This window comes from Hemiscyllium ocellatum, chromosome 31 (assembly GCF_020745735.1).
Source record: "Hemiscyllium ocellatum isolate sHemOce1 chromosome 31, sHemOce1.pat.X.cur, whole genome shotgun sequence".
NCBI classification, from domain to species: domain Eukaryota; kingdom Metazoa; phylum Chordata; class Chondrichthyes; order Orectolobiformes; family Hemiscylliidae; genus Hemiscyllium; species Hemiscyllium ocellatum.
Window position 1 is genome coordinate 34,273,101 of NC_083431.1, and position 18,148 is coordinate 34,291,248.

The following is an 18,148-nucleotide window of genomic DNA, read 5'->3' on the forward strand; positions in this document are numbered from 1 at the left end:
CAAGTTCTTTAAATTAATTGAAATGGGAAACTGATTGTAAAATGTGGAATTGATGGTAGTACACCACCACCCAATATGAATGGATGTGATTTGTTTTAATTGTATAGAATTCTTCAATTCTGGAAAAGGTTCCTTGTATTTCAGTGTTTGCTAATATGAAGGTTAAACATAAGGATCCCATTTTCCCAATTTCAAAGAGATGATCTTTCTTCAACAACAATGACTAGACCTTATTATTAAATTAATTTTATGATAATATACATGAGTGAGTTGCACATTCCATTGCCATAGAATTGGAGAGCCTATTAATATAAAAGGTGTTGGAGGACTGTAGATATCTACATGGTCATTGACTTGGAGGGGATTACAATAATTGGGAAGAAGAAAGGCATTCGAGAGATTTAAAATCAAGGCCAAGATTTCAAACTTAAATGGACAGACTGGGAATTATTGTAGCTAAGGAGGCACAATGGTAAAAATTTGAAATAGTGCCTAGGAAGCAGAGATTTAGATGAATTCAAGTTTATGTTGGATGCAAAGTGGGAGGCAATCCTAGAGAGCTTTGGAATTGTCAATTCTGAAGGCAACATAGGTGTGAGTTAATGTTTTAGCAACAAATGGGATGAGGCATTGCTGGGTGATGTTCCAGAGTCGGTATTATTAATGAAGCTCACTTGGAATTAAGCAAAATACGAATTTTGCAAGTTTAGCTTCAGACACTTGTCAGTGAGATTGATAAAGTCAGTGACTACGGAATGGAGTTTGTGGCAGGAACTGAAGTCTGAAAGGAGATTTCTGCTCATCTAATACTAGATGTCGTGTAATTAATGATAAATTCAGAAACAATGGAGTGTTCAAGAGAGGTGATGGTGGTTAGAACTTGGTGTTACCCAATGTACTTTTGAAAGCTAATATTGTAATGTTGATATCACAAAGTGAGCAGCAAATCAATTAGAAATAGGCAGGGTCTCTAACTGGATTTTTGAAATTTCAGATGTGTTGGTGTGGAGATGGAAAGAAAAACTACCAGATTTACTTCCGTCAATGTCAGAATGTGCATAATGCAATATTTTCAAAAACTGATAATTTGAAATTAACTATCTATTTGCATCAAATGAAATATTGAAAGATAATCTATATTGATAAAAACATTGGGGTCAGTATTTTCATTGATAGTGTAATCCTTCACTATTGTGGGTTGTCAAATTGAAGGTAATTGTTTAATTATTGGAGAATATTGAATATAGTCATTTAGTTAAATTTTTCACAACCAATGAAAAACATATTTTGTCAAAGCTTTTCATCTTGCAGTCATGAGGACAATAGCAAGTATTTCAAAAATAAAGAAATCAACATATTTATGCAACAGAAAGAAGAACACAGTCATCGGTTGTCAAGTGGACTCTGGCAAAGCAGTTGCCATGGAGAATGTGGCAGTTAGATGACAGCTAACAGTTAATTGCCAAGTTTTGTTTATTTTTAGACCAGGCAGAATTATACTAAGTAGTCCCTGAGGAATTAACCAGAAAATGACTCGCTTATTTCATGTTGGAACAGGTGCATTGTGTGCACACATTCTTCCTGACTTTACAAAATAGGACTCTGTATTAATCTATATAGCTTTGATTACTCGGAAGTGCACCATATTACAAGCTGTATGGACAGTCTTAAATTTGTCTGTACTTTTCATTTACATTCAGGATAATTTAACAGATATTGTCCAGTCATAGAATTGCATCTTTACAGAATCATGTTTCATGAAACTTGAAAGGGTTCAGAAAAGATTTACAAGGGTGTTGCCAGGGTTGGAGGATTTGAAGTATAGGGAGAGACTGATCAGGTTGGGGCTGTTTCCCTGGAGCGTCAGAGGCTGAGGGGTGACCTTATAGAGGTTTATAAAATCATGAGGGGCGTGGATAGGATAAATAGAAAAAGTCTCTTCTCTGGGTGGGGGAGTCCAGAACTAGAGGGCATAGAGTTAAGGTGAGAGGGGAAAGATATTAAAGAGACCTAAGGGGCAACTTTTTAATGGAGGATGGTATGTGTATGGAATGAGCTGCCAGAGGAAGTGGTGGAGGCTGGTACAATTGCAACATTTAAAAGGCATCTGGATGGGTATATGGATAGGAAGGGTTTGGATGGATATGGGTTGGGTATTGGCAGGTGGGACTAGATTGGGTTGGGATATCAGGTCAGCATGGACGAGTTGGACCGAAGGGTCAGTTTCCGTGCTATACATCTCTATGACTCTAAATTATGTCTCTTTCCTGCAGTATTGAAAAAAAGAGCTGATATTTTTTCCAAGGCTGCGTTGTTAATATAATTTGTTTAATTAGTGGAGCAGGATACTATTACAGAAAAATTTGGTTAGGTGCAAATGGCACTCTATGGTTATTGTATCATACTACAAGATGAAATGTTTTGTTTATGATTACGCTACATTAAAGACAAGTTTGAAAAAAATTATAGCTGCTGAAATTTATACCTTTATTTTTCAGGAGTTCATGGAGTTCAGGAAGGAGAGAGGTAAAATGCTGCTGTCTCGAAAAAACCAACTACTTTTGGAGTTCAGTTTCTGGAATGAGCCAGTGCCTAGATCAGGACCTAATATTTATGAACTCAGATCCTACCAGCTCAGGGTAAGGAGCATGTGCTTCTTGCATTTATTTATTAGATAGTTGGTTTTGGCAGAATATGGATCGGTCAAATTTCAGAACGAAATCTTGTCTGATATGTCATGTTTTTATTGTCTTAGTTAATATGATGATTCATTGTTAATAAAATACAGTTAAATAGTTAAATAGAATACAGTTCAGAAAATCAGAAAATCCAGCAGAACAAAGATTCAACCTATTTCCCAATTCCACCATTTTAGTGATTTAAATCGAGAAAACTTACTTCTCTAAGTCAAATCTTTAAGTTTGCCTTAACTAATTCTCCTTAGTTTCCGATGAGATGATTTCTTACATGAATACTCTCAAAAATAAAAGCTTTGAGTTTCTAAGCTTATAATGCTCTGCAGATTTCTGACCATATATTGGTCTGGAAGTTGCACAAAATATAATTTTCTACTGAGGTAACGTATTCCCTAACAACTCTGAAAAAACGTATTTTTCCTAAAGAATATACTTGATTCTGACCCCAAACTAATCTCTTCCAAAATTACCTTGGTCAGTTTAAAATTCTCGGTTTCATGAACTCAAATCAATCCGTTTTCATTACAAATTGAAAATGAATTAATAGCCTTCAAAGATAAAAACAAAATGATGAAGAAAATCAGTTCTGGCAACATCCTTAGAGAGAAAAATAGGGTTAACATTTTGAGTCTGGTATGCCATGTTTAGAATTGCTGGGAAAGAGTTGTATCAGATTCTCTGTTTCTCTCACCATAAATATTGATAGACCTGCTGAGTTTCTCTGCTTTTATTTCAGATTTACAGCATCTGCAATATTTTGTTTTTACAAAAAATCTTTAATGCTCACTCTATCTGTCATCAGCCATGGTATAAACAATTTTCCATTAACATTGGCACAGTGGCTCAGTGGTTAGCACTGCTGCATCACAGTGCCAGAGACCCAGGTTCAATTCCAGCCTCCAGTGACTGTCTGTGTGGCGTTTGCATGTTCTCCCCGTGTCTTGTGTGCATTTCTGCTGAATGCTGCGGTTTCCTCCCACAGTCCAAAGATGTGCTGGTTAGGTGAATTGGCCATGCTAAATTGTCCATAGTGTTCAGGGCTGTGTAGGTTAGTTGCATTAGTAAGGGGAAAATGTAAAAAAGTAGTAGGATAGGGGAATATGTCTGGATGGGATACTCTTTGGAGGGTTGGTGTGGACCTGTTGGACCAAATGCCTGTTTCCACACTGTAGAGATTCTATGATTCTACTTCAGAGGTTTCCTGTTCTCTAACACATACTGGATTAGGTCACTGTTTGGGAAGAGGGCAATGCATAGGGTAAATAGACAAAGTATTTTCCCTAGGTGCGGGAGTTCAGACGACATAGGTTTAGGGTGAGGGGAAAGATTTAAAAGAGACCCAAGAGGTAAATTTTTCACACAGAAGGTGGTGCATGAATGGAATGAGCTGCCAAGGAAGTAGTGGAGGCTGGTACAATTACAACATATGACTGATATCCGGATGGGTATATGAATAGGAAGGATTTAGAGAAATGAGTCCAGTGCTGGCAAATGTGACTAGATTAATTTAGGATATTTGGTTGGCATGGACGAGTTGGAAAGAAGGGTTTGTTTCTGTGCTGTAAATCTCTATAACAGTTTGACTCAGTTTGTTGACATAAACCTTCACAGAAGTAACACACACCCGTATGCTGCTACCTAAAAATCCAAAGACTAAATTACACAAATATATATAAATCTCAACTCTCATTGCTACTCTCACATCAGTTTGAAATGTAATAGTGGATAAAAGCACACTAAAAACATAGTCGGCTTACAATTTGAGTATGGAATAATAATGTGCAATATAAAATGACAGAATTGTAAACTTTAGCATTTTCAGTCAGTTAGGTTGCCTTGTTCGTCATCTGTTCTCTGCTACCTGTTTCTACCTCCACTCTTCAAGATACTGTTACAATCAGTCTGGTCTTGTGCTTGAACACTGCTGCTATGATTCCTGGAGCTAACTGCCAATGCATGCTTGTTTCTTACTGCAAAATGGTTTTATCTCCATAAGTGATCTCCACATACTTGTAAAGGAAAAATTTAAGGGCAGTTAAGAAAGAGCTTGAGAAAGCAGTCGTCTTCGTATGTTTTTCAAAATTAAAATATTAGGAAACTGAAAAGTGGTAATTTTAATAAGGTCATAGGAAATATTACCTTCATCTAAATACTAACTAAAATGTATATATTGAAAACAAGTACATCATCAATGGAGAAAGTGGAGAAGATCAGCAAAATGTGGCAAAAGATTATATACCATTGAAATTTTCTTTTAAACTCTAAATTAAAGTTCTTAACCCATATCACTGGAAGCCAAAAAAATTGATCAGAATTGCTCTCATCAACCTGGTAAATGGATTCTTTGGAATCTATTCAAGATTATGGTCTGATAAATAATAAATTGCTTTCACTGGTTGTCCAGATAGTGACAAGGCACATATATTGCAGAAAGAACTAAAAAAAGATGAAAAAAATTTCTTTCAATGAAGTTTTTGGAATTCTCTGTCATAGACCATTGTTGAAACAAAGTCCATATATTATTCTAAAATTGAATTGGAAAATTGTTCAAAGAAACAGTAGTATTAAAGGATGTGAACAGCATATGAATGTACAGTTTGACATGGATAAATTCTTGAGATCAAATGGTCTGTTCCTATATTTGTTTCTATTCTGGGGTCTCTATTCTTTTGTTGTGGACCAGACCACAACGCGTCAAAGTCTGTTAAGATAGTCTAGGCCCTAACTGCTTTTTATTATAAAGGTAAGTCTAAGGCATTATGTTCCGGATATAATTCGCTTGGCCAAACTGCCAGGCTTGAAACAAAACGTTCTTCGCTCATATGCGACGACCTTCTTCAAACTCACTAAAGACAAATAAAATAAAAGAAAAGAAAAGAATTGGCTTAACTATAACTCTTATCAAAATGTTTAACATGATAAAATATATACATATATTGCAACTAATTAACTGTTCCAATATAATAACGTCCCATAAACACATCCTTGGTAAAGACACATTCGTAAAATAGGTTGTCTTACGTGCAATTCTAGCACCAGGAAGTGGACCTCAAATTTTCGCTGTAACGGAGAGAAGAATAAGGTCTTTCACATCCAGCTTCAAGACCCAGCAATTGCTACTGAAGACTGAAATTTTAAAAAAAATCCTGGATTTGTGGGAGCTTACCCCACCCATTCAGGCTGCTTCTAATGTTCAAACTTAAAAAAAAAAGCAAGGCTTCACAAGCTGCTTATATTTGGAGTGGACTGCTTGTTGTCTCTATCTCAACCTTTCTTCACTAAAAAAGAACTGGACAAAATGCACTTCTTAAAGCAATAGTATTGTCACACTTTTATTCACCCACAGCAGAACCTTGGAGTTATATGAAACATATATCTCTATTCCTGTTAATTTTAAAGCATCTCAACTTAAAATCATAGTTATTGCTGTTGTGATGAATTTTATGATTAATGAAGCGCCAGTTCAAAGAGCACTCCAGTTCCCTGAAATACAAGCAGGGCAAAGATAAGAAAAGAAATTGGCTTCAAAGGCTGATTGCCAAACCCGTTCTTATGCATATTTTTGACATCTTTACCTATCATTTTTCATATTCCTTTTCAAAGATATAGTTCTTTCTTCATTCATGGGATGAGAGCATCACTGGTTAGGGCAGCATTTATTGCCCAACCCTAATTGCTACACTTGACTCCTAAGAGTCAGCCACACTGCTATGGGTCTGGAGTCACATGTAGGTCAGATCAGGTAAGGAAGTTTGCTTCCTTGAAGGACATTAGTGAGCCAGATGTTTTTTTCCTTACATTCGGCAATGGATTCATGTTTATATTGGACAGTTTTGTGTTCCCAAAGGCAACTTTGCAGATTGTCCGCTTGTCTTTGCTGATTAGCTGATAACGTTTATATAAACTCAGTATCCAAGTTTAATGCATCTTTGATTTTCTTCTAAGTGATTTGACTTTGAAACTTCAGGGATATTTTAGCCAGTGCTTTTGATGAAATAGAGCGCAAAAGAATTTAATGTGAATCCTGTGTTGATCTGAATATTCTTGGTACCCAATATTTTACAAGCAGTGACCTTAAGAGATTTGATTTTTATCTATCCACAGCTGCAACAACAGCTAGATAAATTGTTACTGTATTTTCCTTGTTTAGTAAATGTTATCTAGGTTCTGGATTATTCAGTTCTGAATAACTACCTTCAGCTTCACCAAATGGTGCAATCTGGCACATGCAGAAAAATGCAAGTTTAGAATTTATTGTAACACAGAAACTTTCTGCAACTGGATTCTTAAGGTTAACCATTTTAAGTAGGAATGTAAAATGATACTGTATTTGGCCAAGTCATATTAATGTTTTGCATAACTTTGAGATCAAATTTGGGAAGAATCAAATGAATAAGAAGCTTCATTTTTATTTTATAGGCTACTTTAGTTACCAGTTGATTTTGTTGCAAACGCTGTAAATTTAAAACAAATAGAAAATGCTGGAATTATGTGGCAGGTCTGTCAACATCTTGGGAGGAAAGATAGCTTAATGTTGTAAGGAGTTGGCAGAATTCGTATGTGCTCCCCAACCCTGTCAAGGATCTGAAACAAAGTCCATTGATTATTAAATGTTTTTGCACCTCCCACCATATTATTCTGTGCTTTCTGCCATATACACATTACAAAAGACTTGGAGTCTCTGTGCCCAGTTATATACATCACCTATGCCTAGTGCACTTCAGCACCAATTATACATCAAGCATGCACAAACTGGATAAGGGGCAAGGAAGTATGAAAAAGATTTGAGTAACTAATGGGGCAATTCATTTTCTATATGTTTAAATAAAGATTCTTTACACATGCGAATAGACAATCATGAGATATTTGTTGTCTGAAAAACTGAGATCTTGTTGCATTATATATTTATAAATTATATTTTGACTCTTGTTTAATATTGGTATCATTTTTCCAGCCAGGAACAATGATTGAATGGGGTAATAACTGGTGAGTGGCATATTAATGCTCTTGTACAATTTATCCTGCTATAAGTAATGTGCCATTTCCATTGCAAGGCTGTATACCAGTAATGGATTGGAAGTATAGCTCCAACAACACTATTTGTAGTGTTTGGTATTTGTAGCAGTAATTATTTCCTAATTTATTTTCTTAAGAAAAGCCTCTGCACTTTTTGTTGTTTGCTTGTTTTATGCCTATCCTCACTGAAATGCTCCTAAAGCAATTCTTGTCATCCATTTGTGTTCATTTTTCTCATTAATCCTAATTGAAACAGAATAGTTCTGCCCTGACTGCACCAGAAAAGTTGCCAATTAGGCTTTGTGACCAGCTGTAAATACTATCTGATTTGCTTTTCCAAATTGCAGCACCTCACATTTATCTAAATTAAACACCACCTACCACCCCTCAGACCATTGGTCCATCTGATCAAGATCCCGTTGTTAATCTGAGGTAACCTTCTTCACTATCCACTACCCTCCAATTTTGGTGTCATCTATAAATTTATTAACTATACCTCCTATGTTCACATCCAAATCATTTATATAAATGACGATCCTTGTGGCACACCACTGCTCCCAGGCCTCCAATCTGAAAAGCAACCCATCACCACCATCCTGTATCTTCTCCCTTTGAGCCAGTTCTGTATCCAAATGTCTAGTTCTCTCTGTATTGCATGAGATGTAGCCTTGCTAACCAGTCTCCCATGGGAAACTGTGTTGAACACCTAACTGAGGTCCATATTGATCACGTCTATCGCTCTGCCCTCATCAGTCCTCTTTCAAAGAGACTTTGGAGTGCAGGTTCATAGTTTCTTGAAAGTAGAGTTGCAGATAGATAAGATAGTGAAGAAGGCATTTGGTAATGATTCCCTTATTGGTCAGAGCATTGAGTATAGGAGTTGGGAGGTCATGTTGTGGCTGTACAGGACATTGGTTAGGCCACATTTGAAATATTGTGTGAAATTCTGGTCTCTTTCCTATTGGAGAAAGGAAAGGGATCTTGAAAGGGTTCAGAAAAGATTTACAAGGATGTTGCCAGATTTGGAGGATTTGAGCTATAGGAGAGGCTGAATAAGCTGGGGCTGTTTTACCTGGACCATCGGAGGCTGAGGAGTGATCTTATAGAGGTTTATACAATCAGGAGGGGCCTGGAGAGGATAAACAGACAAGGTCTTTTCCCTGGGGTGGGGGAGTCCAGAACTAGGGGGCATAGGTTTAGGATGAGAGGGGAAAGATATGAGAGAGACCTAAGGGGCAACTTTTTCCACGCAGAGGGTGCTGCATGTATGGAATCAGCTGCCATAGGAAGTGATGGAGGCTAGTACAATTACAGCATTTAAAAGTCATTTGGATGGGTATATGAATACGAAGGGTGAGAGGGATACGGGCCAAATGCTGGCAAATGGGACTAAATTGGGATATCTGATCAGCATGGACAATTTGAACAGAGGGGTCTGTTTCCATGCTGTACATGATTCTTGGGTGAGTTTCCTAGGTTGCTGAATTCTGCCTTAGTGATATGACCCTACTTAGGAACCTTTTAAATAACTTTGGAAAGGGACTTGGAGACATAGATGAAGTTAGGGGGTGGTAACATGGTTAGGGTTTGACAGAAGAGCAGGGCGGCATCTGTCTGTATCTTGTTCATTAAGTACTTTGGGAATTTTATTAGCTCAAGGCACCTTTTCTAGTGCAAAGTGTTGATAACCAAATGTCACGGGAGATCTGTTGTCACTCACTGAATGTGGATTTGTATCAGATCTGATTTAGGCAACTGCTTGTAGTGTTATCCTTGTTAGCATTGACATGGTGCCAGATGTATCTTGCTCAATATTAGCATTATTGAGATATATAGGAGACTTAATGGGATATCCAGGAATGATTGTCAAGTCATTATAAGATTGACTCCAATGCCAGTTCAAAATCATTCTCATCTACTATTTCTCATCTAACCTTCCCAGAAAATGTTGAGAAGGTTAGAGTGAATTTAAAGTGAGCACCATTATTGCTGTGTAAATTGTTTCATAATTTATGCCAAAGAGAGACCCATAAGACCATAAGACATAGGAGTGGAAGTAAGGCCATTCGGCCCATCGAGTCCACTCTGCCATTCATTCATGGCTGATGGGCATTTCAACTCCACTTACCAGCGTTCTCCCCGTAGCCCTTAATTCCTCGAGACAACAAGAATCTCGGCCTTGAAGACATTTAGCGTCCTGGCCTCCACTGCACTCTGTGGCAATGAATTCCACAGGCCCACCACTCTGGCTGAAGAAATGTCTCCGCATTTCTGTTCTGAATTGACCCCTCTAATTCTAAGGCTGTGTCCACGGGTCCTAGTCTCCTCGCCTAACGGAAACAATTTCTTAGCGTCCACCCTTTCCAAGCCACGTATTATCTTGTACGTCTCTATTAAGTCTCCCCTCAATCTTCTAAACTCCAACGAATACAATCCCAGGATCCTCAGCCGTTCCTCATATGTTAGACCTGCCATTCCAGGGATCATCCGCATGAGTTGTGAAGCGCTGAATGACTCATACTGCTCCATAGAACTCTTATAAAGCTATAATTTGCCATCAATTTCCTTGTGAATTTAAAGAGGTTTCTGCATTTGTGTATTAAATATAAATTAAATTTGCTGCAGCAAATTAGAGTCATAGAGATGTACAGCACGGAAACCCCTCTTCGGTCTAACTCGTCCATGCCAACCAGATGTCCTAAACGAATCTAGTCCCATTTGCCAGCATTTGGCCCATATCCCTCCAAACGCTTCCTTTTTATATACCCATCCAGATGCCTTTTAAATGCTGTAATTGTACCAGCCTCCACCACGTCGGCTGGCAGCTCATTCCATACATGCAAAACCCTCTGTGTGGAAAAAGCTGCCTTTTAGGTCCCTTTTATACCTTTCCCTTCTCACCCTAAACCTATGCTGTCTTATTCTGGACTCCCCTACCCCAGGGAAAAGACCTTGTCTATTAATCCTATCCATGCCCCTCGTGATTTTATAAACCTAAAGGTCACCCCTAAGCCTCTGACGCTCTAGGGAAAACCGCCTCAGCCTCTCCCGATAATTCAAGTCCTCCAACCCTGAAAACATCCTTGTAAATCTTTTCTGAACCCTTTCAAGTTTCCTTCCAATAGAAAGACCAAAATTTTATACAATATTCCAATAGTGGCCTAACCAATGTCCTGTACAGCGACAGCACGACCTCTCAACTCCTATACTCAATACTCTGACCAATAAAGAAAAGCATACCAAACGCAACTTCTCCTATCCTATCCTATCTCCCTGCGACTGTACATTCGAGGAACTATGAACCTACACTCCAAGGTCACCTTGTTCAGCAACTCTCCCCAGGACTTTACCATTAAGTGTGAAAGTCCTGCTCTGATTTGCTTTTCCAACTTTAATTATGTTTGTCCCCTGAAATGGAAAGATTTGTTTTCTTGAAATCCCACTCTGACACTATGGGCCTGAAAGAGACAACTGACTTGGAGTCTCATTCCTGCAAATAGTCAGAGGTTCTTGGGTATTTTAAATTGTTACTTTTTTTTAAAAGAGAGCTTGTTTTCCTTCATGTCTCTCTTTCTCTTTGTCTCAAACCAGTTTTTCTTTCTGGTTCTGGTTATGTTTCTCTTTCTCTACTATAATTTTATTTTAGTTCACTCTATTTCCTTTCTGTTTATCCTGAAAACTCTTTGGTAAAGGAGGAGAAACCAGCAAGCTATTATTCACCAAGCCTTTAGAAAGCCTTTGAAATTATCAGCTCAAATTTCCAGCAATTTCCAATAAAAAAATTTAAAACTGGAGGACAAGTCAAAGAGCAAAAAAAGGTTCAAGCAGCAAGCTACCTCACTCCAAACAATTTAAAACCATTTAATGAAAATGCCAATGCAGATGCTCCATTCGTTGATTTCTTGGTGGCGACACAATTATATTTGTCATGTCATACAAGGAGAATAGCAAAAAGGGCAATTGTAATGGTTTGCATGTAAACTAAATGTATTTTAATTGTGGAATTGTAAAATGAGTGACCATGGTAATTGAGGATATTTATCTTGAGGTGCCATACATTGTCTAGTACCTCTTTGAAATAGATATTCTGAATATTTGTGTATTGAAATAAATTCATTCCAAGTATGTACCTAAAGTGTTTGAAGAATAAAAGAAAATGAATGTAAATTCTTGGAAGTTAAGAACTTAAATGGTACATAATTGGCCAAGACTAAAATGCAAATTATGGTTTGTTATTTGTAAAATTGTGTTGCTGCATTGATCCTTTTCTGGATTATGACTACGACTCTAAGGGCTTGAATTAAGACAAATACATTCAATGAAGAATTTCTCTATTTTTGTACAATCCAAATCAAATAGGTTGCTGCGAAAAGTTAAGTTGACAAATATTTTCGAAATATTTTTAAAAACAATGCATATTTTGAGGAAAGCAATACGTACAAGATTTTTCTGGGTGCTGTTTCCTGCTGCAAGTGATATGCTCAATTTAAAGGAAGAAGGAATGCTTCAAATACTCAACCAGATTAGGCAGCATCGTCAGAAAGGAACCTGATTAACATCTTAGGTGAATGACCCCTCAAACTTTAGCTCTGTTAACTCTCCGCAGATGCCCGACCTGCTGAATATTACCACTTTTATTTGTATTTATTTCGGATTTCCAGCATCTACAGTGTTTTGCTTTTGTGATATGTTGAATAGTTCTTGAGTTTACATTTTTGTTTTCTAGTGGAATTGACTCTGCATTAGTAATACAGTTTGACTTTTAAAACTAGATCAGATGTTATGCTTTTTCCCAACTGATTTGCTACCCATGGATCCTCATTCTTGCAAGGCCAGCCCCAGACCTCTTTTTCTTTTCCTCTCAAGCTTGTCCCGTCTGCACACATGGACCTTCACAATACATAGGAGAAACATCTTTGTTTATTTTGTTATCAATGATAAGTCCATGTTCCTATCCCTGCGATTTGGCATATCTCTTCTTTACGTGTTTTTGATTGTCACAAGTAGGAATTTTCTGTAAAGACACCTTCTTAAGATAAGCTCTCCTAAACTGCCAGGAAAATGGTTCCAACAGGAATTCACTAATCTTGACTCATATACAGATTTTATCACCAGCACTGATGTATTTGATTGTTTCTTAAACCACTAGTCAACAATATAAAATGTGGATACAATTTTCTCACTACCGCCCAAAATTTTTGAGTTTCTCTTGTGGTCTAGTTACTGTTTTGTTAGCAAACGGACAGATCCTGCAATCAGCATTGAAATAAGTTTTTCTGTTCTGATAATGTCAGTAAGGACTCTATTCCACGTTGAAACTATACATGGGATCAAGTCCACCCTTCTGAATAGACATCCCTAACATAGTCTTCCTTAACTTGGAGGTGGTATTATTAGATTGAAGTGTAATGTTGTTTGAAGTTTTGGTTGCTTTTTAGGATGGTGGAAAGCACAGTATTGTTCTCTATGGTCTATCATCTTCTGTTCTTCTGAATTTTGTTACTGACCTTGACTTGAATATGAAGGAAATGACTCCAAAGGTCACAGGTGATATGCAAGTTAAAATTTAGTAAGCAATGGCCTATTAATAAGACTTCTCGTTGGCTTGGACTGCTGACTTAGGCAGAGCCGTGGCAAATGTAATTTAGTATTCGGTCATATGAAGTGACACATTGTGGTACAAAGAATGAAGAGAGACAACCTAAATTAAAGAGGTACACAAGCCGAGAGACTTTGAGATGTATGTTCACATATCTTTGAAGTATAAGTTGAAAAGGCATTTTAAAAGAAAAAGCATGAAATTGATAAAGGCATAGTTTTTATTTATTCATTCGTGGGATGTTGACGTCACTGTGTAGGCAAGCAATTATTGCCCATCATTTATTACCCTTGAAATTATAATATCAAGTAATATTCAAAATACTGGTTAGGGCTCAAAGTATCACAATGTGTTTTCAGAGTCATACTTTAGGAAGTTATCACAGTCCTGCTGGGGGGCAGAAGAAGTTTAATGGAGCCAGCATAAAGACTTGCAATAATATAGCACATCTAGAAACATTTTGTTGGTGGTGAAGTGTTTTTTGAAATGTAGAATGAGCTCATACAAACAACAGTGTGCTAATGATCCGAATTGCTTTTTCATGTCGATTGATAAATTTTGGTCAGGACGTGGGGATAACTCTTGCTCTTTTATTTTTGAAATGTGCTGTAAGTTCACCTAAGAGGGCAGTGAGGGACCTCTGAAATTACTTTGCCTGACACCCCTCGTAGTATTAATGCTTAAGTACTGGCATATAATTTGAACTTGGACCACTGTAGAATGATACCACGGATAAGAGGTTGTACTGAGAATCGAGGATTATTCTCCTTTTAAAACTGTTAACTTTAAAAGTTTATATGACTTGGGATTAGAAACTATGAATGGTATTGACCTAAGTAAGTTGAGTTCACGTCAAAAGGATTGCTAACTAGGGGATATAGATTTAAAGTAATTGAGAAAAGATCCAAAATTGAGGAAAATATTTACTCAGCAAATTGTGATCTGAATGCACTATCTGAAATGATATGCATTTAACTTTGCCTAAGTTAAGAAATTGAAACAAAGCTTGAAGAGAAAACATTTTCAGGGCAATTGAATGAGTGCCAGGGAGTGAGATTTGTTGGATATCTCCGAGCTACCAAATGTGGCTTGGGCTGTATCAGGTTATGTTACTATTTTAAGTTCTTAAATGTTCACCCAAGTATACCTCTTCATTTGTTTAATGGATAAAAATAAAATTGACATTTTGAGAGCCACAGAATTGGATACTGAAATCAACTAATAAATTCCATAATGTAATGGACTAGAAATAGGGAAAGCCATTCCTATTTTTAAAAAAATGGCATGACCATAAGTGTGAATTACTTCAGTGTTATTTATATGTCCATACTGCCTGAATCTTTGTTATAAATATGCAGTAAATATTTGTTCCTTTAGTTTAGAGTGCATGTATACTTCACAGTTGAAGATCTTGTTTTAACTGTTTAAAATTTAATGTTGCAGCTGCTTTTATGTTTTGAGGATTTTGGTTGGGTGAAAGCTCATTGAGTATTTGAGCCAGTCTCCATTCAGAATTTAAAATACTGTAAGTGTTGTGCATAGCGTTATAAGTGTAAAGTAATCAAACTTCAACATTAATTTGTACAAAAGCAAACTGATTATGAAAACTGCATGTTGAATAACTTGAAATTTCAAATAATCAGTTCCCACTTTATATCTGAATTTTCAGAGAACAATTAAGATATTCATTTATTCGTGAATTAAATTTCAGCTTCAGTGGTCAAATTGAACAATTTTTAAAAATCAAAGAATAAGTTCTGATGCACTAATTGCTTGAAATAAATTATCCATTTGTTTTTTTAATTTCATTTAGTTTTGATTCATTTAATTTTCACAGGGCCCGTGCTATTCGATATCGACAAGAGAACAATGAGGCAGTTGGTGGCTTCTTTTCTCAGATTGGTGAACTGTATATGGTGCATCACCTATGGGGTAAATAAATCCTGTCAGTCAGTGCTTTCATCTTTGCACCTTTTACAAAATTTAACTTGATCATTTTTCAGAATACAACTTGTTGTCAATAATGATCAAAAATCAAAAGGTCCCCTCCGTTTTTGTTCTTTTGTGTTATCATCTCTGTCTTTGTAAGTTAACTGTCTTAAGAAATACAGTGGTTGGCATACAACTCTGAAAGTGATGTCATTTTTGTGCTAAGTGGTTACCAGAGCTGAGGCAGCTGGAGATAAATCATAGGTGTTGTGGTTCTGTTCGCCGAGCTGGAATTTTTGTTGCAAACGTTTCATCCCCTGGCTAGGAGACATCATCAGTGCTGTGGAGCCTCCTGCGAAGCGCTTCTTTGATGTTTCTTCCGGCATTTATAGTGGTCTGTCCTTGCCGCTTCCGGGTGTCAGTTTCAGCTGTCCGCTGTAGTGATTGGTATATTGGGTCCAGGTCGATGTGTCTGTTGATGGAATTTGTGGATGAATGCCATGCCTCTAGGAATTCCCTGGCTGTTCTCTGTCTGGCTTGCCCTATGATAGTAGTGTTTTCCCAGTCGAATTCATGTTGCTTGTTGTCTGAGTGTGTGGCTACTAGGGATAGCTGGTCGTGTCGTTTTGTGGCTAGTTGGTGTTCATGTATGCGGATTGTTAGCTGTCTTCCTGTTTGTCCTATATAGTGTTTTGTGCAGTCCTTGCATGGTATTTTATAAACTACATTAGTTTTGCTCATGTTGGGTATTGGCTCCTTTGTTCTAGTAAGTTGTCTGAGCGTGGCTGTTGGTTTGTGTGCCGTTATGAGTCCTAGGGGTCGCAGTAGTCTGGCTGTCAGACTACTGCGACCCCTAGGACTCATAACGGCACACAAATCAACAGCCACGCTCAGACAACAACTTACTAGAACAAAGGAGCCAATACCCAACATGAGCAAAACTAATGTAGTTTATAAAATATCATGCAAGGACTGCACAAAACACTATATAGGACAAACAGGAAGACAGCTAACAATCCGCATACATGAACACCAACTAGCCACAAAACGACACGACCAGCTATCCCTAGTAGCCACACACTCAGACAACAAGCAACATGAATTCGACTGGGAAAACACTACTATCATAGGGCAAGCCAGACAGAGAACAGCCAGGGAATTCCTAGAGGCATGGCATTCATCCATAAATTCCATCAACAGACACATCGACCTGGACCCAATATACCAATCACTACAGCGGACAGCTGAAACTGACACCCGGAAGCGGCAAGGACAGACCACTATAAATGCCGGAAGAAACATCAAAGAAGCGCTTCGCAGGAGGCTCCACAGCACTGATGATGTCTCCTAGCCAGGGGACGAAACGTTTGCAACAAAAACTTCCAGCTCGGCGAACAGAACCACTACAACAAGCACCCGAGCTACAAATCTTCGCACAAACTTTGAATAAATCATAGGACATGGTTGGAGTTGGTTAATGTTGTGTTCTCTGCTTTTACATTGCACATAGGATGATTTGCATTGTGGGAATTTATTTGGATGTGAATAATATGTTATCAAGCACTAATTTAAACTCCAGTATTAATGCTGTGGACAAATGTTGCTGTTTTCCTTTTTGCCTTGCCAAGACCAAACGCCAATTGAGTTATCTATTTAGCACCAATCCATGTTTCAGACAATTTGAGTGCCTCTTCTTGTCTGTGTTCTGCCTCCAGTTGATCCTGACATTTCTACCTTTTCCACCATAAGATTCTCCTAAATTCTGTCTTTTGTTTTCTTTTATCCACTGTGACCTTATTTAAAATTTCTCCATTTTCCTCTCTTTTCAATTTTACTAACATTCATGATTATCTGCCTACGATTAAAATTTCATCATCTGTTTTTCTGTGTACAAGTGTTTCTTTCAGTAGATTATTTTCAAGTTTGCATTCTTAACATATGTATTTTCTTCCTTTTAATTTTGTCAACATTGACTGACTCCCTTAGATTTTAATGTCAATGTTTATAAATTATCGTCCTTGAAGTCACAAGTGAAATCAACTTGACTTTCACCTTTGGAGAACAACTTTCACTATGTTTTAAGATGGTACTATCTCTCATTTTCTGCTTGACCTACCTCTTTGTTTGTGCTGTTTTCCAGTAGGCTTCATAATATCATTTAGCATATATAGTAAGTGTCTGCTTTCAATTCATTTATTCACCCCTCTCCAAATGAATAACACTTGAAATTGTACATTCATTATAATTTATTCAGATTATGTAGCGATTGTAATCAGCCAGATGGACCTCAGAAAATGAGTTCCCTGATTGTGGCTGTTAATCTGGTCTAGTCTGAGAGTCCAGGCTGACAGATATCAGCAGCGTCAGAGATTCTGTTCACTCCTGAGTGCTGGCTTGGAGGAAGTTTCAAGGCCTCTCCACATATGTAAACAAAGGATGACTTGGTGACAGGATACCAGTCTCTTTCTCCTTGGTAAAGTGGTCAGATCCAGTAATGTATGAAGTTCGGATAGCTGCGATGGTCCTGAACAAGCATGTGAACCATATGAAAGCTACAAACTCACAAATGGTGTGGAAGGAAAACATGCCTGCCTCCTCAGCAGCCTTTCCACCTGTTCTGGAACCTGTGGATTATCCTCCTTTTGTCAATTGAAGACTCCTTGGAATCTGAGATGGATACAGGTGTTGAAGCCTTTGCCACCTGAAGAGGAGAATTAGTTTCTTCCAAGACGCTCAAGGGGCAAGAGGCGAGTACTTGCATTACAGAGGTAGCGTTGGAGGAACCTTATCCAGGAACACTCCCCACAAAAAACTTATTTATGTCCTCTGACCCAGAGGGGAGGGATGTAGTGATTGTAACAAGGTCACCCAGGTGGGCGTCATTGAATAAGTTCCCTGATTGGGACTG

At 37.7% G+C, this 18,148-nt stretch overlaps 1 protein-coding gene across 1 annotated transcript in view; it reads left to right on the top strand.

Annotated features, from left to right (window-relative positions):
* Positions 1 to 18,148, top strand: part of LOC132830579 (protein NipSnap homolog 2-like) — a 33,401-nt gene that overhangs the window by 10,508 nt on the left and 4,745 nt on the right. Inside the window, exons 6-8 of the mRNA XM_060848407.1 lie at positions 2,499 to 2,639; positions 7,651 to 7,682; positions 15,149 to 15,243. Of these exons, the coding sequence (XP_060704390.1) occupies positions 2,499 to 2,639; positions 7,651 to 7,682; positions 15,149 to 15,243 (268 nt within the window). The remainder of the gene's footprint in view (positions 1 to 2,498; positions 2,640 to 7,650; positions 7,683 to 15,148; positions 15,244 to 18,148) is intronic.